Source organism: Saccostrea cucullata, unplaced genomic scaffold (assembly GCF_032062105.1).
Source record: "Saccostrea cucullata isolate Sc308-1 unplaced genomic scaffold, CSIRO_AGI_Scuc_v1 ctg1744, whole genome shotgun sequence".
Classification (NCBI taxonomy): Eukaryota; Metazoa; Mollusca; class Bivalvia; order Ostreida; family Ostreidae; genus Saccostrea; species Saccostrea cuccullata.
In genome coordinates this window covers 235,738-254,618 of record NW_026929032.1, presented here as the reverse complement: position 1 = coordinate 254,618, position 18,881 = coordinate 235,738, and the positions used below count along the sequence as shown (strand labels likewise).

The following is an 18,881-nucleotide window of genomic DNA, read 5'->3' as shown; positions in this document are numbered from 1 at the left end:
TGACATAATGTAAAATAGATCTGCTTTGCACAATGTGACGTAATTTGTAAATAAAGTAATAAAGTCTAATTGTAGAAATAAAAAAAAAAATCAGTAATTTTACTTTGCATTAGATGTTGTGTGAACGCGGTTTGATTTGCATTAGCTTCATTGAAAGTATTTTGCTTTGCATTCATTTACTAGTACTGCGAATTAAACTTAATATACAGATCAAAATCAATCATGTTAGTTAATTTCTGATGATGGTGTCTGACTTCTTTATTTTCATTCTTACCTGAAAAATTTGTCGTGCTAGACCCTTACTGCAGTGGCCTTTACAAATAGATATACATGTAGAACATTTGTCTAGAAATTATAAATCAAGTACCTTCGTCAAAAATATTATATCTTATGTCTTTCAATTATTCATTTTGTACTGTTTAAAGGGTCAGAATAGAAAAGCGATTAGATGTCGATTTTAGTGACAGATAACAGGTAAGTACATACAACTTCTTGTGAAATCTATACAGAGTCATTATTCTGGAAGATTTTCTTTGAGTAGACATGAAAGTTATGGACTATTTTTTTGTTTTCGGTAAGTGCAAACCCTTTGAGTACATGTAGATGAAAATGATTAAAAACAATTATCTGTTCGATGAAATATAAGTATACTTCTTTGGGACTTTTGAAAGCATTTAACATTCGATTCACGACGTACAATGATCAGTTCGTTGGTCGAACATCGTTAAAAGTTATAAACTTATCGCATTATCCATCTATTGTGTGTTTGATTTCGATGAAAACAACGATGAAATCAATCACTCTGCATATGAAACAAAGATTTTAAGGAACATTAAAGACAGAGCTGACCAGTCGTATTAAATTAGTGTGACGGGTATGGGATTTGCAGTGAGCAGCAATCGCCACATGGTCAATCCAAGCCGTTTTTGCTTTTTGTATATATTCATTCTATATTTAGCTATAAAGTAATCGGATGGAAGAAAAACAAACGTGGCTACACTTCTACAGTAAATTGGCAAATGTTTGCAGGCGAAAGCTGAAAAAGGCATGTTTTATACACAAAACTCAATATTTCGGATCTTCCATTAAAGAAAAGCATCCAGTGTATTAAAAATTTCAGATTTACTCATTTCATGAAGTTTAAAATCAAAACTTTTTTTTTTAATATTGCTATATCAAAAAGATAACGTAAAATGGACTTAGACAGACCACGTGTAATTGCTCATTTGCTTCAATCGCTTCAAAATGATTGGTCAGTACTTTGGTTGTCTTGCGGGATTGTGTGTTTACTATGAAAATAATTTTGATCTAATTGACATCCAACATCCAATCTACAAGTGATATGGAAATCATATCATAAGGTTTAACCGCGCTTGAGCAATTAAATTGACATGATGTTAACAAATATCCGTAATGTATTAATAATAATCATTTAAGGGGGCCGACTGTGGTTTCCATTGCGCAATATTTCGCGCATCATAGTAAAATGAAGCGTTTTTACTGTTTTAAAGCAACTTTTTTCACTTAATTGATAAAATAAAACAAAATTAAGAAATTACGGATAGAATTTTTTTTTCATAATTTTAAATAACTGATTTTTAAAAGGATTTTAAAGTGACAGGTAGATTGGCGTCGTAATAGTGTGTTTTTGACGTTAGATAACGTGACGCTCTCAAAGATGGGGTAATAAAAAATGTTATAAAAGAAAAAGTAATAAACGTATGATCTTGAATTTTAGAACATAGATATTTGATAATCTCTCCGTCATATTTATAATTTTTTTAATGAATCCTTTGTAGGGGTCATATTTTGTAGTACTCTATAAAAACAAGGAAATTCGTTATATTTTGGTATTTTGAGATGCCCCCTCTGGAAACAGGGCGGTAGAATTTTGTGGTTCTTACATATAATGTACAATTTAGTATTACCCATGATATATTATAGTTTGAGCAAAAAGTCTATTGTAGCATTTGTATAATTTGCATTAGAGTGCGAAAAATTGGCACTTTCCCATATAATTCTATAGTAAATGTATCTGTATTTTGAGACGGTCCGTGAAAAATACCTGGGCGGTAGATTTTCACCAAATTTTGCATGTACACTTAAGTTAATGTTAGTTATATATGGTATGAAAATGAATAGTTTCGCTATTGCATTTTTCACACTATAAAACCATAGTCGGCCCCCTTAAGTTTGATACCGGTATCTGTTTTTTTTTTCTTTTTTGACATTTTTAGTGTTATCCTTAAGCTGTATTGCATATGTTACCCATGGGGAAGCTCCGTGTCCGGCAGCATGGATCCATTTCCAGACATCCTGTTATGTATTTGCCACCGGTTATCCAGAAGACTGGACGGAAGCCGGGGTAACTTTATTCAGTCATTCCTTCAGAAAAGATACATGTATATACAGTCAAACCTTAAGTCGAATACAATGAAACCTTAAAAAATAACTCCAAGATATCAAGGATTATACTAGTAAATAACTTAGGGAATAAGTGGTTTGGACTAACTCTAATTAGTTTAACATATGCATGGTATTCTTTGTATCATTATTCATGATACCAAAGTTTAATTTGCAACTGTTTTACATTTTACAATTCGAAAGCCCCTGGATGCAAACATAAACTCGAAAACTTCTGCCATTGTTCTTCCTGGATTTTTCACCGAGATAAAAGCTCGAACATTTAACATTATTGCCATAATAATAATCATGCTTGTTTGATATTTGTTACTAAACTTGCAATCAAAGAATGGCTCACAAATCAAGAAAAAGAAGATACTTTACGAACCACCTCTTAACAATTATAATAGGCAACCCCCTATAAGAAATAATCATATTGTTAGAGATGCAAGCAACCGCATACATTAGATTCGTATAAACCAAACAACTGTAAAGGGCAAATGTTGATTTAAACAAACATGTAAAATAAAAATATTTCTTTCAGTCTTTCTGTAATCGTATGGGTGCAAAGCTTGCAGAAATTGAGACTAGAGAAGAAAACAACTTCCTTCGAATGCATGCAATTGACAATTACCAGCAAGCTGGAGGTAATTTAACAAATATGGTATTTACTTAATATATTAAAGTGATTGGATTCTTGAAGAAGTTAACTCAAGATGGCAACCCGGATGTAATGTACATAGCACTAGAAATAATACAACTTCTTTTACAAAAGAAAGATTATAAAATTAATAATTCAATTAATTGAAGAAAACTCTTTTTTTTGATATTTTCCCTCAAGTATTTGATTCCTTAAATCTTTAAATTTACAGTGCATTTTTGGATTGGAGGCACAGATGTTTTGGTCGATGGTCAATGGATCTGGATAACATCCCAAAAAAGAATAAGCTACGCAGATTGGTATCCTGGCGAACCTAACGGGGCGCTGCATGAGAGTTGCTTAATGATGATGGGTGGTGGATCTGACAAATATCATTGGAATGATTCACCCTGCGATCAAAAATATGGATTTATTTGTGAAAAAGAGTAAGACCATGATTTTGAAATGAATAGATACTTTCATTGCAGGACTTATAAAAATCAAAATTTTGAATTTTTAATGTAAAAAGTAAACATTTGGCTGTATATTTTACCATTTGGTTAAAAGTTGCTTTCGCAAATCTAAATTTCTTTTGTAAAATCTTTACACCCATATCTGCGATATCAGTTAAGAAATGCGCGTTAGGTAAGTAATTCTTGAAATGGGTTATATAAAGATTTTTTTTTTTTTTTGAAAAGAATATTTTAGGTACGTAACTACTCGCAACTTGAAATAAAAGACACCAAAGGGTCTCCTTTATTTGTTTCATATTTGGATGGTTTACTTGCAATAGACGATAAAGGTCAACTAACAAAACAATTTTATGACAAACGACGCAGCTAGGTTAAAACCGTCGTAAAATATCACAATATTGCAGCTGTAGAAACTACTCTGAAATATCAAGAAATTAAGTTAGTAAGCATACACCATGAAGTTATAATGACATTTATTTTTCTAACGCTGTTTTATTTTTTTAGGATTGAACATGGAGAGATAGTTGGATGAATATTCTAATATTGTGCCCGCTTTTTCAAGTAAAACTTCTATTTCATGATTATTTTGTTTCTTTTAACAGCCATTTGATCATATTGAGTGTCAGCACATCATTTGGTTTCAGGGCTTGCCCTAGCAATTTTCCCTTGTTTTTGTTTTAAACCTTGAAATAATACTATTATACTTTAAACATTGGATGAAATAGGTTTTTTTAAATATTATAACTACATGAACAAAATGGTTAAGGGTAAAAATTTTACCTTGTACAATGTAGTGTTTTATAAGCAGGAAAACAATACGCAAACTGAATCTTTGATGCTGGATTTGAAGATTGAAAGAATGTAGATTTGTTTTTTTAAACATTCCTATGGTTCCTAGGGATCATCACAATGTAAATATCTAAGGGTGGGGTGACAGTTGTGTTTTTTACGAAATATAAAGAACAAAAGAATGCGTCCTTCATATTGAGTTTTTATGGCTCGCTCACTCGCTTATTAAATAATCAGATATGATTAGTACGAATTGAGTTCCTCTACAACATTTGAATATTCCTGCAGCTTATTATTTCTTCAATTTATGTTTCAAAATTACAAAATGACTAAACCGGGCAAAAAATCAGAAAGTGGAGTCTGAGACAGACCCAAAGTACTAACCCTCTTTCTAAAAGAGCAAGGGAGAATAGTTGTCAATGAAAGATATGGACATAACCAACAGTATTCAGGATCAAATGTCCTCAAAATGGTAGCAGGGCAAACACGGACCTCCAAAACATTAGAGGTGGGATCAGGTGCCATGTAGGAGTGAGCATCCCCTGCCGACAAGTCACACCCGCCCTGTGCTCCTTATCATCATTTGTGAGGCTTAGATGCAATAGTCAATAAATCAGTTTTTGCATAAAAATGTGTTCTTCCACCTTTACGGAAATCAGGAGAGATGATAGAAGAACTAATGCATGATCAAAGAAATTTAGAGAAAAAATTGAAGAAAAAGACAATCGGAAAAATCGAAAACATTTAGAATGTTACAAAAGAGGTATTGTGACAGAAACTCGCATGGGATGCTTTTGTAAAATGACTGTTTTAGTGAACAAATTGTGCAAGTCATGTGTTAATCAGATGCTGAATTAGTTTTGAAACTTAAACCTTGGTCTTGCTAGAACAAATGTTTGGAGGACCATTCAACTTTTTCAAATTTGCTTAAATGGGTGTCCACACTCACTTGACCCATTACCCCTTGACTTTTATCTGTGGGGATGATTTAAGGTCAAAGTTTATAAAACACAGCAAATTTAAAATGGTCCGAAAACTGAGACCTGATTCATTACCAAGAGACTCTCTGCAATAACTATAGAAATGAGAACTTTTTCGCATCGGATAGATTTATTCATTCAGTAAAAATGACGAACTATGTGAAACTTAACAAGATTGTTTTTTCTTTTGTATATAATTCGTAATCTATTTGCCATATCAACTCTATTTTTATAAGAATGAATTGTGACAATTAATTGAGGAATGTTTTAAAGTTACACTTCAAAACACATTTTACCTGTTTGAAAGCACCAAAAATATCATCAATATTTGATTTTCTCGCTGCCTTATATCGTAACAACCTTAAACAGTAAACTAATTAACATCTGTGATGTCGTATAATTCTTTTGAATTTCTGTGTTTATTTCTACATTAGATTTTTAAATGGTATTCAAATCAATTTCACAGTTCGCTTAGTAAAAAACCCAGCGTTAATGCATTAATACATGTATGTTGTTGCATGGTATTGGTTGAAACACCAGTAAAATTAATCATTCAAAATGGTTGCATGTTTTCTGAAATACCCCGTACATCCTGTTTTTATTGAATCATAAAACCTTACTTGGAGTAAAAAGAAATACTACGATTGAGAATATTTAAACTTATGCAATGGCATATATTTATGACATATTATGTCACTAGACATATTTTTACCCGTGGAAAACCAATGTAAAATGACTGTTATTTTGAAATAATGTATATCCTGATATTGTTGTTATCTTTTGTTATTTTTTTAAGATTGGAAATATTTATTTTACTGATGGATTGACATAAAAAGACTCATTTAGAAGAATATTCTGACCAGCATGACAATTGTTTATCTTTGAAAAAGAACGTATCATCTAATTGTTTAATAACAGCGCATTGTTTCATTTGCTACATGTACAAGGTATGATATTTGTAAATTCCTTTTTGTCTATCAATTTCTGATGACTTGTTATTCAAATATATCAAAATGACAACCAATGCACAGATTTATCTCTGCTGTCGGAAAAAAATATTTTTGTTTTCTCTTCTTTTTTTTTTTAACATAATATTATACCTGCCCTTTACCTCTGATATTAAGGCGCATTTTCCTGTCCTTTTGTAGAGTTCTGAACTTGAAAAATTCGTAGCGGTTTTAGACAGCAAGAATTTATTTCTTCATATAACTTGTTGTCATTTATCTTACACATTATAAAATCAGTTTTCATATCAATCATTTTCACAATCCTGCATGCTTCATTTTGTTCATTATGCCTTTTTTTTTTTATAAAAGATTCGGGGTATATGGTTTTAGCCCTGTACTTCTGTCTGTCTCTCTGTTTGCTTGTTTGTATGTTTATCTGTTTGTTTGCAAAAACATTAACATTGCCCATAGCTTTTTATTTGTTCTAGCTATGACTTCATTATTTAACCTTCGGACAAGGCATATCTGTAGTCATTTGATGCTTAAAATGTATCAAACGTCTTGACTTTAACCTTGGATTTTATCCCACTCTTTTGCAAGCATTTACCAAACTTTAATCTTGACCGTAACGTTTAAACTGTTGACGCTAGGGCTTTTCGACTTCACATGTGATTTAATTTTGACCAATCCTTTCCTGACATGCAAAACTTATCCTTTTAACCTTGAACTTTGCACCCTTTTGTAAACTTTATTCTAAGGCAAAACTTTGAAACAATTAGTACTAGGACCCTCATATTTGACAGGTGTATTTAATGTGACAAGGTATATATTCTTTTGATCAGCAATAGTTTTGACCTTTTGCCCCTTTCCTTCGAGTTTTACGTACTTTTGAAAAACTCTAACCTTGGCCATAAATTCTGAATGTTTAGTGCTTGGACTTTCATATTTCATATATTTGCTAATTGAGATCCTTACTTTTGGCCATAACTTTTACATTATGCATATTTACTTTAATCTATACAAATCTCTTTAAAATAATTCTTTTCGATTATTTGTCAACTTATGGAAAAAAATTATGAATTGATGCGGTAATGATTATTTTCTTTTCAATTGAAAGTTTAATTGCGAAGAATACCTTCTGCACCTCGATATTTATAAGTTCAGTTCTTTAATATATATTTATACATCTGCATGTTCATCAATTAACTACTTTCTTTTTACTTCCTGAAACACGATTTCCTTCGGAAATATTGACTAGATCCTTTGACAGAGGACAATATACAGAAAAACAAAGAAATAATAAGCTCTTATTTCTTTCTTATTAGGGAAGGAAAAACAAACGGACGTTTCCTGTACATTTCCGTTTTGAGCAACGATAAATGAACACACAGTATCAAATTAACAAACAGTTCGCAGAATAATAAAAGCTACCGATTAATTAATTTTTCCATTCTTTTTTACGATGGCAGATAAACCATGTTATGAAGACATCATCGAGGACACAGTTAATAGCGGTCTTCATGCTATGGTTTTGGCTGTTGGATACAGGGTGGGCATTGTTGACGCGATGCAGCGCCTAAATGCCCCAAGTACTGCAGTGGAAATCAGTGAAGAAGCTCAGTTAAATCTCAGGTTATAAATTTGAATTTTTTGAAATATTTGAATTCTTATTATTTTATTTGATGAAGACTTTGCGACACGGCTTTTTAATGTTAAATAAAAGTTTAATTAGATATATGAAAGAAAATATATACATTGTATAGCTCATACTAATCGCGACTATAGGATTTATTTTCAAATATTTTTTACCTTTATATCTTGCGATTTAATGAAAATATAGTTAATCATTTTTTATTCTAAAAACAATGAAACAGGTGAGAAAGAGAGAAAATTATGGTGAACAATATTCGCTACATAAATAATATATAAATTCAAAATTCAACGAAAGATATTTCATATATAAAAATGGCGTAAACTATAAGTTCTGCTTTATACATATACATGTTTACAATGTATTGACCTTAACCTGAAATTTTTAAATTCAATTCTGAAACTTTTGCTTTATAAACATGTTTTCAATACAATATCCTTACAGCAAAGATAAACAAAATAATAATTTATTCATTTGTTTTTAATAAGACATGAAAAAGATAAATAAAGGAAAATGAAAAAGATAATCTAATTACAATGTATAAAGCATAATAGCGATAAAAGAAATAAATTTACTTTAGTGGAAATGTCTTATATTGACAAAATTATCGACTAAAAATAAAACTGCATACAACAGACAGTGATTATATGAATAATGATATCTTATTGTTGTCAATGATATAAAAATCATGATTTAGTTTCGACTTCCAGAGTACTTTAAAAAAGAAGGCACATACCTACATACACCCACACACCTGAACATGTTTGCACGACCATTATTTAATACAGTACCAATGCAAAAGTAATAAATAAGTAATAAATGCTTAAATAGTAATTTATTTGATCAGTTGTTTACAGAAGTTTACTCACTTCCACACAATCAAGTTAAGCTACTTAAATGAGTTGTGTAAAATTTTGTCCTTGAACATCCTTACAATATACTAAATTTATTGTATCACATTTGATAAAGCTAATCTAATAGTAGATTTGTCCGTTGATGATGCACAATGCATAAATAACCTCATTTATATGTACACACAACAAAACACAATGGCATGTTTTCCTGACATCCTCACACATATGTTGAAGAACATGATTATTGTTCTGTATTTGATGTTCGAATTAAAAATTAAGTTTGCATAACTATTTTCATTAAATTAAAACAGACAGGTTTCTTTAAAAACATTACATTAAAAACACTGTATATATGTCTTTTTCATTAAGATATGTAGAGGAGTGGCTAATATGTATGGCTTCAAAAGGCATCATTCATTATGAAAATGGTAGATACAAAATGCCATGTTCAAAAAGAGTACAGAAAGCTGCACATACATCTTCTGTTTTGCCCATGTTTGCCAATTGCTTTACAAACCTCGAAACTGCGATGAGGAATAAAAACTCTAATACTGGTGAGTATGTACTTTAGAAATATTAAATACTGAATGCTAATTTTAGGTCAACTCATAAATGTGTTCATTTGAAAATTTGAAAAAATACTGTTGCTTTTTCTCTGTTGTTCAAAGTTTAGATTTATTTCAGGATACAAATACCCAGTATTAGAGTTGGAGTGGCTGGCAAAATATAGGAAACTAAGCAATATTGATCAGTCTTGGGTTGAAAGGAACATAGCACCAGTTATATCGAGTTATCTAAGGAAACAAGATAGTAATTACGAAAGCATTTTACTGTCTCTATTTAGAACTTGAAAATTTATATGTATATCATCTTAAATGTTAATATGAATACAGTTCTATCATCATTATCATTAACGCTGCAAACAAAAAGAAAAATGAAAAGATGTTGAAGATTCAAATAATACATTTTTCATAAAATTACAGTGATTTCAAGAATTCCAGCTATTCTTGACTTTGGCTGCGGTTACGGAAAGCTTGCGGGAGAGCTAGCAACATATTACCCCCAGTTTCCTGTTTTTGGTACCGATATTGATGCAGATGCTATTGACGGCTGTCTAAAGTCTTTCAAACATCTCAAGTTTGCTATCTTTAACGAAGATATAAAAAAGGATTGGCAAGAAAAATTTGACATAATTATACTGATGGATGTTCTACATGATCTACCAGATCCTGTTACCGTTCTTACTCAAGTCAAAAGCATGCTTAAACCAAACGGTTACATAGTGACCTTTGACCCTAACATCTCGTCTGATATATCAAAAACGATTGGCCAAAAGATGGCATTGAATCATTTGCCATACAGTATGTTTTTCTGTTTGCCAAACAGTTTGTCTGAAAACCCTGCAGCTGGACACGGAATAAGCTGGGGAATAGAAGATAGAGAGCAATTTTTCATTGACAATGGCTTTACAATCGTGAATACTGATGAACATACCAAGTCAGACGAAGATTATTACAGGATAATATTACAAAAATAGATGATCTTCAGAGGCATGGATTATAATTATGATACCATTATGAAAAAGAAACAATATCAGAAACAACTGTTCAATAAACAAACAGTCTTAAACACAATATATAAATCAAAGAACACAATAAGAAAGCTTATTATTATTTTCTTTGATTTGCCATAATAAAGGGCAATTTTTGAAATGCATTTCTGTGTAATAATTTTCAGTAATAAGGCGAAAAGAGAAAAAAGAACCCTAGAGTCATGTTGTATCTCTGTATTTTTCTCTGTCTGTATGTATGTCTGTTTGTTTGGAATGGGGGATGTTGGAGTGAGTAGGTGTGTGCATGCCGAATTATGTTCAGTTGGGTCTATTTAGTACAAGGCATGATACAAATTCAGATGGATTAAGGTTGAAGATACGGATACCATATTTATTTATCAGGTAAACTCAACCCCAAGCAAGATCTATCCCTTTTTAAGTAGTTGAAACAAAACATTATAGATCTTTTCATCGGTGGAGAAGTAAAAAAGTAAAGAAAAGGATTCACCGAATGAACCACAATCTTCATTAAATTACCGAATAAAAAAATGAAACTATTTTCTGTCAGATCAGTAATTTCTTCTTTAGCTCTTAAATTTTGATTGTGAAAATTGTAAAGATATAGATTGAATGTAATATTTAAAAATGAGCTAATAGCGTTCAACGTCAAAATAATAATTACAATTATTGTCATTTTTAATTTCAAATTACGGGCAGCTTTTGACGATTTTGCAGTAAGTAACCTTTTGTAAAATAGAACACAATGTAAAATAAGAAAAACTACAAACAGAAAGACGTCATCACAGACATGAAGAATTATTTTGCTGGATATGTCCAATGACCATGATAAATATACGATGGTATAACCGTACGTAGCGCTCAGTATAACAGCGGAAACAGCAAAGACGATTATTAGGTTTGTAGTTATGTACAATCGGCTTCTAATGGGATAGACAAACATTGCATATCGAATAAACCCTAGAAAAATCACAAACATTTTTGATATGAACTTCACCCCGTATTCGGCAATGTTATACAATTTCAAACTCTTGAGAAAATGACACGGACTTTTAATGGACAGAATTGCATAGCTTATAAAATCGTTAACTGTATATAAGATATCAGTTAAACATACCAATAATATGGCATAATAGAACGGCTTTCGTAATGACTTTTTAAATATGATAATTGTTACAGTTAATAAATTGCTGGTGACAGCGATAGACAACCAAATTCTATCTAGAATATCCATAAAATAAACCTTTTTTTCCACGACTACTCCAAATCCTTGAACAATGCCACGTGACTGGTTTGTACCACGTGACAAATCTGTAAATTCCATGTCCTGTGTTGCATTACTGTTCTTTGTTTCTTTCATTTCTTCTAAGATGTATCCAGGTTTCCAGTTGCCAAAGTTGAAGGAACACACAATTTCTAACCAAAAGTCTGTGCCTTTATCAAATTCTAAATTATTGAAAATCAGGTTGTCTGACATATTGAAAGTCTGTGCTTCTTTGACTGATATATTGACGTTTGAATTGAAATCATCTCTCTTTTTATGCATTTGTTTTGACATAGATAAGTTTAATGTTTGAGAGCCATTTGATAGCAACGTTCTTCTAGAAAGAGGTAAATTGGTTCTATCACCTGTAATTTGTAAAATGTGTTTCAAGATAGAAGAGATCGTGTTAATTGGATTATTGCCGGATATTTCAGAGGAAATGATATCAGATTCATCCGATTCTTCTGTAACACGTCCAGAGTTACCGAGCGAGAGGAACATTTCGACTAGGATCACAAATAATATCTTTGATGTAAGCATTGCTGAAATAGATTCAAACGTCAAATACTTTAATGTAAAGAAATTAAAAAAACAAAACCATGTTCAAATGTATAATCTGCAGTATAATTTTCCTATTAAAAAAGATCTTGAACATGTTTTGTAATTGATATGTTATCGTTGCATGCCAAAAACATTTATATATATTTAAAAAATCATCAAAGAGTTTGATGCGCAATATCAATTGGATTAAAAAAAGTATGATAACATTTAAATTAAAACAAAACTGGTAATAATAGTTATAATAACAATAAACAAGAGGCCCACAGGCCTTATTGGTCACCTGAGTGTCATGTAACAACTTTCCAGCGATTGTATTTGGTTCGTGTTTTAATCCAAAAGCCATGAAATTCACAAATTTTGAAGGAGGCACCATTGCTTATCAAAGGGCAGGTTTCAAAGCATTCATTTATTTTTAGTCAAAGTACCCCCCTGGTACCCCTGAACCAGCGGCCCTGAAATTATCTATTTTGAAAGAGGCCCCTTTCTTCATTAGGCCAAAGTTTTTATTTTTTTGGTTTACGATTTTTTGACACAAAAATATGCATTTGGCGGTCGAAAAATAAAAATAAAAATAATTTGGAACATTGACATATTTTTTTCTAGAGTGGCATTGACATGTATTCAAATAAAAATAATAAACACATAAGATTTTTCAAATTATTTTTTTTTTACTATTCGGTTTTATGTCAACAAAAAAGAATCACACGTCAAATTGCTCAAGAACAGAAATAGGAGTATCAGAGGCTCTGTTACTGTTGATGGTTTTTATTCTTCTGACTTACAAGAATGAGTTTCCATAAAAGACACGTTGCACCGGGACAAATATGGGTAAAATTAAGTGAATCGGCTATTCTTTGGTCAGCCCCTTTCCACTTTTGAAAAAGTTTTTGGAAACTCCAAAAGTGATGGATTGCTTTCACAAAAAACTTTTACCTTATTTTGATATGCGTGTCCAGGGACTAACCTACACCCAAAATTTAAGGAGACATTTCTCCCTCAAAAAGATTTAGGAAGAAGTTTTGAAATTTAGGGAGACTTCTTGGCGCGTGTACGTGGCACATATTAATAAATCGTTATAAAAATATTTCATTGTTTATAACTTACATACATTTCAATAACTTTTCTGTATAAACATTGTATCTAAAATGATTTAATAAAAGAAAAAGAATTTAAAAGAAATTTCCCCCAATTACAAGGTATATAAACATCTAGAAAAAAATAATGAAAGAACATTGACATTAAATTAAATTTACTACTACTACTATTAAAATGTAAAAGTTTCTTATTGTTAGATTAATTGTTTATCAAACATTTTTTTCATTTCTTACATAGTAGCACAAAATTTATCTTAAACTTCTAAAATTTCTCATCTCATTAGATTTCCAGGCTTCTGGCATAGTCATAATTTTGTTAATTTCTCTTCAAACTTTGTTTTCAATATAAAATTCTTTTTCTAATAAAAGTTTTGACGCACATCTGCATGCCAATTGAACTACTTATGTTTATCGGATCCGATGTGTGGCTACTTGGGAAGTTAATAACTTCACAATTTAACAGTAAAAATATGTCTGTATCCACAGCATGAATTAATTATTTGACAACAAAAAGATCTAAAATCTTCTCCAAGATCTTTGGCATGACATCGATAGCTATCCAGCTGTTTTGCGTCTTGTTGTGTATAACTTGTAACTATGGACTTTTTCATACCCGGAATTGTAAAATCTAGAGGAGTTCCGACGGAGTATTCGATGCATTGGTCATTATTATAGAAACAGTCTGTAAGTGAGTCGCCCCCTAGGTTGGTCCTGACAATCTGTATTTATGGAGATCATTTGAATGTTTAAGATGTGTTGTAAATCATAAAAACATCGTTTGGTCGAGGAAATTTCGGATAAAGAGTCCAGTTTCGAGAGTCAGACACATTATTTTTATTTTTGTATATAGGGAAAGATAGGGTCGGCGGAATCGTAAACCAAGAGAAAAAAAACTTTGGCCTTCTAAGGCCAGCATAGGCCAGCATTTTTTTATGTTTAGGTTTAGTTATGAACATGAGAATGAAAAAGTCCCGAAGGAGAAGGAAATAAAAAAAAAATTGATAAATCAATTAACAACATTTGTACATTCTTTTTTATGCTATTCTAATAGGCTCCTTACCACTGGACTCATAATGCTCACAAATAGGAAAGTAGAACATTTAATTGCTTATTTCATCATTTTTCAGTTTGGGCCAGTTATATAAATTTTGTGAAGTTGGTCAAAAATATATTTTAAAAAATCAATTCTTTAAAAGTCTTTCAATATATCTTCATTTTTTTAATATGTGTTAGGTGAATGTGTAGACATTATTCTAAAATTTAATTGATGCCTAAAATTATAATTCCTATCATAAAACAGACAGGGAGTATTGGGGAGTAGGGTGAACATTTTTTCAAATAAGTGTAAAATAATTTTTCTGGCTGATACAAATGATACTACATGCCTGTATATATTTGTATATTCTTGCCTTTTAATAGTTGAATTTTTTTTTTATTTTTTTCAGGTTATTGTTTATTTCTTCCTCAAATGGACTTAACTTCTCCCATAGATTTATTCATTACATCTGATGCATAAGCAACCCTTTTCTGAAGAACGATGCTTAGACTGTAAGCTATAACAGAGACCTAAACAATGTCGCTGGCAATATGCAATAGCTACCACGGGCAGTTTAAAACCTGGGGGAGGAAAATAATTTACAGACAGATACATATACTTTTGAAACGAATACATAATTATCTCACCAGCATGTCATTGTGCAACAAAGTCGTCAGCATTTTATTTGTCCTTTGAACGGGTGAAACGTTTTGAATGGCACTCGTATCGATGAATGTTATACTAAACCAAGCTATCTTCTCAGATCTAGCTTTATTTACCCGCCGTTTCATCTTAAAACCGGAAGTGCGAGTTCGTAAGTTTGAAATCTTGATCCCGACTCAAATTTGACATCGGAAAGAAAAAAATTGTTTTATTTTTTCCTGAAAATTCAAAACCTTGAGTGGAGGGTTTGTAAAACTGAAAATAAAATAAATCCTGGCCTTAAATATGTAATTAGATCATTAGTATATTAACCAGGAGCAAAGGATAAGATGTTCAAAGAATTCATGCATTTCACTATATAATCATTAGAGCCCCACCCTAAAATAAGAACCCCTAACCCTGGGGCCATACAATTCACAAATTTAGTAGAGACACTCTTGCTCATCATAACTATGTACTTAGTTAGTTTATTTAATACCCAGGAACAGAGAAGAAGATTTTCAAAGAATTCATGTATTTTCACTATATAATCAATAGAGCCCCGCCCTAACACAAGAACCCCTGACCCTGGGGCCATAAAATTCACAATTTTGGTAGAGGCACTCTTGTTCATCATAACTATGTACTTACTTGGTTTATTTAATACCCAGGAGCAGAGAAGAAGATTTTCAAAGAAATAATGCATTTTCACTACCTACTTATTTAGCCCCACCCTAGCACTAGAACCCCTGACCCCAGGGCCATGAATTTCACAATTTTGGTAGAGGACTCATTGCTGATTACAATCATGCAAACAGTTTGACTGCTTGATGTCCAGGAGTAAAGAAGAAGATTTTTAAATATTGCATTAATTTTAGTGGTTTTAGCCCCACCCCTCAGGCCCCAGGGGGACAGGGATCATGAAATTCACAATTTTGTTTCCCTTTACCCATAGATGCTTTGTGCCAAATTTGGTTGAAATTGGTTCAGTGGTTGCAGAGAAGAAGCTGAAAATGTTCAAATGTTAACACACGACGGACGACGGACGACGCACGACGCACGACGACGGACGAAAACAGATAGCAATAGGTCACCTGAGTTTACTCAGGTGACCTAATAAAGACTGAAATAAAAAAAAAATAATAAAGCAATAAAACCGTTTTAATGAACGTTTGCATTGATATGTTTTATTATGAAAATTTTAATGAAAAGTAAAATATAATTGATCCTGATCAAGTTTCTTAAAAAATATTCTTGAAATTCTATAGCCTAAAGTATGTTGAACCTTTCTTTTGATTTGTTTCTCATTTTACTGTGTTATTAATTGAATTTATGAAGGAACGAACTAAAGTATGAAATTTATAAGAATAATTAAATATTGTTATAACATTTTGTATAACATAATTATACATACCTTGCAAAATATATTGTAGATATATACGAAATGTTTTCTTCCTGGTTGTTAATTCAGTATTTGAACCCTAACACGACTACAAGTGACTTTCCTCTGGTGCGCTGTTTTATATTACATACGACATCTTTGTCCATTTTATTGTTTAACTTAATTCTTACCTTTCCAGGGGAGCGATTAGGTAGAGAAACATTGTCCAAAAATGACGCATAGCAATTCAGACTAATATAAAAGGATGATTAAATTTTCATTTAATTGAAGTATTCTTTTACGATGGATGAAGCCAATAGGATGTTTAAAATGATAATTTGTATTTCGTAAATCATTTTTTATCACCGTTTAGAAGATGAAGATTTTTTTTCTATTGACTTTACGAGGATTTAACAATTTACAACAGGGGTATAAGGAATCATTTTGTCTAAGTATCTTATAAAACATTTTTTATATGTGGATAAAATGTGTAGACAGTTTATGTCTGTTCATTTTCATCAAGGTAACATGTACTTTAGCAAAATAATGGTCTTTGCAGTATGAATAAAACGAATTTTTGAAAGAACTAATTTGTGTCAGGCAAATGATATTCACAAAACGCCACAGACATGATTTTTCTTTCCTTCTTTAGGCAATTAATTTTAATATATGAAAGAAAATGCATTTTATATCTTTTTCACAAAGATTTCGCATGACTGTTATCAACAAATAAAAGATTAGTTTAGAGAGAAATTCTACACGTTATATTTTCAATCAATTGTAATTTACTTTATTAATATATTTTTATGTTTAAATATTTGAGTGTCCTTTAATATACATGTATATATTTGATTTAAACCTGTTTTGAAAATTTATCTTGATCGGATTTTGTCCGAGGCATAGGGAATAATTGTTATCTTTCGTCACAATCGAGTCAAGGTAAGGTATTAAGTAGAAGTGTACCAAAGATAACCATGTTTCGCACGTTTGTGTTATTCTGTAAGTAAAAAAAATTCTCATGAAATGTTCTTACTTTTGAGAGACATTCACTTATCTGCTGATTTATTTTACAAGCATGTCAAAATAAGCTCTCCTATGTGTCTGTTATCACCTTAATATCCAATGTGTCTATTTCATGGTCGTTCACATTAATTTATATACGTAAATGATTTTTTTTTAAATCTGTATTTTTATATACATTAACAACTATCAACATGAGAGGTTTATCTGCAACAACAGACTTTATATATCTTTAATTTTTAGTATAAGTCGTGTTAAATTTAATCTGTTTTGAGCGTACCATTGTATGTCTTAAAAAACCTCTGTTCATAAATTGTGTCTTGGAAATTTAAGGATATGGTCACCAGGCTTTTAACTTATATATTATTAACATCACAGTCTTATTGTTGTTTGTATTTGATTTTCTCTCTAATCTAATTATTCCTCAAGTACTACTTGTCTATAGAACAAAATGTGGAATTTTATCTACTTCTCAAGGACGTGTATTCATGGAATTTTCTTTAACACGAAAGCAAGAAAAACTAAACTGCCTTTAAAATAAGTTATTTCATGTAAACATATATTTGATTTTCTTAAAGGTTTTGTTGTCACTGCGCTTGGAGGGACATGCAACAAACCATGGGTGAATCACGGAGACTCCTGCTATCTCTTTGTCACTCACCTTCAAGAAAACTGGAGTGAAGCCACGGTAAACAATGATGACATTTCAGTTCCATTCACATAATTTTAAATGTAAAAATGATAATTGTCTTACGCACTGAACGATTCTATTCTATGTGTGAAAAAAATTACTGTTTTTTTAGTCAATGTGTACTGAACTCGGCGGATATCTGGTTGAGATTGAGTCTGCACAAGAAGACAACTTTCTGAAAAATTACGCTATACATCAGCTGCAGAGTATGCCATTGATATTTCAGTATATTTTTTCAGATTTTTTTATCATTTGTACCAAGAGACTAAAAAAAAATGCTTTGGATGGATTGCAGAAAATGCGTGATTTTAACGTATGCCAAAGCAGATATCATTCTTTAGAGTATAAATTTATATTGTAGGAAGTATTTAAGATTGTTTAACTTTGAATTCAATGTTTCACCTTCTGCCAAAATATCCCTTTCTGATTTATTATTTTTTTTTTACAGTTCAACCCGGTGGTCAATTTGGTAATGGCAGCTTCTGGATTGGGGGAACTGATATGCTGGTTGAAGGCAATTGGTTCTGGCTCTCAACGAAACAACCGTTTGTATATACTGATTGGTATGCAACCAGTAAGGAGCCAAATGGAGGAATAAGGGAAAATTGCGCACATCTTGGATCACATGTCCATTTTCACTGGAATGATGCAGATTGCCACTTACTGTATAATTTTATCTGTGAATCAGAGTAGGTTTTACAGAAAATTTTGTCTTAAATTGATATTGCTTTTTTTCCTCTTTTATAAGTAATGAATTCATTTCATACATGTAATTTTTTATCCTTTATTAAATGGTATGCGAAAAGGATTTGAAACAAAATGTCAATTATGCATGAAACATACCTTTAAGTAAGAAAGAATATTTTGATTGATGTTGTACTTTCC

The 18,881-nt window shown here is 31.3% G+C and overlaps 2 protein-coding genes across 3 annotated transcripts; both read left to right on the top strand.

The window, feature by feature from the left end:
- Nucleotides 1–483: 483 nt before the first annotated feature.
- Nucleotides 484–18,689, top strand: LOC134279643 (secretory phospholipase A2 receptor-like). Its single transcript, XM_062762068.1, has 7 exons — nucleotides 484–574; nucleotides 2,238–2,365; nucleotides 2,948–3,050; nucleotides 3,276–3,398; nucleotides 17,884–17,993; nucleotides 18,109–18,202; nucleotides 18,445–18,689. The coding sequence occupies exons 1-7, from the start codon at nucleotides 544–546 to the stop codon at nucleotides 18,687–18,689; spliced, it is 834 nt and encodes a 277-aa protein (XP_062618052.1). The 5' UTR covers nucleotides 484–543.
- On the top strand, nucleotides 7,424–10,459 carry LOC134279641 (uncharacterized). Of its 2 annotated transcripts, XM_062762065.1 has the most exons (4): nucleotides 7,430–7,864; nucleotides 9,107–9,291; nucleotides 9,422–9,547; nucleotides 9,721–10,459. In XM_062762065.1, the coding sequence occupies exons 1-4, from the start codon at nucleotides 7,695–7,697 to the stop codon at nucleotides 10,272–10,274; spliced, it is 1,035 nt and encodes a 344-aa protein (XP_062618049.1). In that variant the 5' UTR covers nucleotides 7,430–7,694; the 3' UTR covers nucleotides 10,275–10,459. The 2 variants fall into 2 exon arrangements, with proteins under 2 accessions (XP_062618050.1, XP_062618049.1); XM_062762066.1 differs by lacking the exon at nucleotides 9,422–9,547 and having other exon boundaries at nucleotides 7,424–7,864.
- Nucleotides 18,690–18,881: the final 192 nt, after the last annotated feature.

Excerpts from the sequence above, each read along its gene's own strand:
- LOC134279643 (XM_062762068.1), top strand. The coding sequence starts at position 544 with ATGAAAGTTATGGACTATTTTTTTGTTTTCG. Across the intron at positions 3,399-17,883 it reads TAACGGGGCGCTGCATGAGA|GTTTTGTTGTCACTGCGCTT; the intron begins GTTGCTTAATGA and ends ATTTTCTTAAAG. Across the intron at positions 17,994-18,108 it reads AAAACTGGAGTGAAGCCACG|TCAATGTGTACTGAACTCGG; the intron begins GTAAACAATGAT and ends CTGTTTTTTTAG.
- LOC134279641 (XM_062762065.1), top strand. The coding sequence starts at position 7,695 with ATGGCAGATAAACCATGTTATGAAGACATCATCGAGGACACAGTTAAT. Across the intron at positions 7,865-9,106 it reads GAAGCTCAGTTAAATCTCAG|ATATGTAGAGGAGTGGCTAA; the intron begins GTTATAAATTTG and ends TTTTTCATTAAG. Across the intron at positions 9,548-9,720 it reads TTATCTAAGGAAACAAGATA|TGATTTCAAGAATTCCAGCT; the intron begins GTAATTACGAAA and ends ATAAAATTACAG.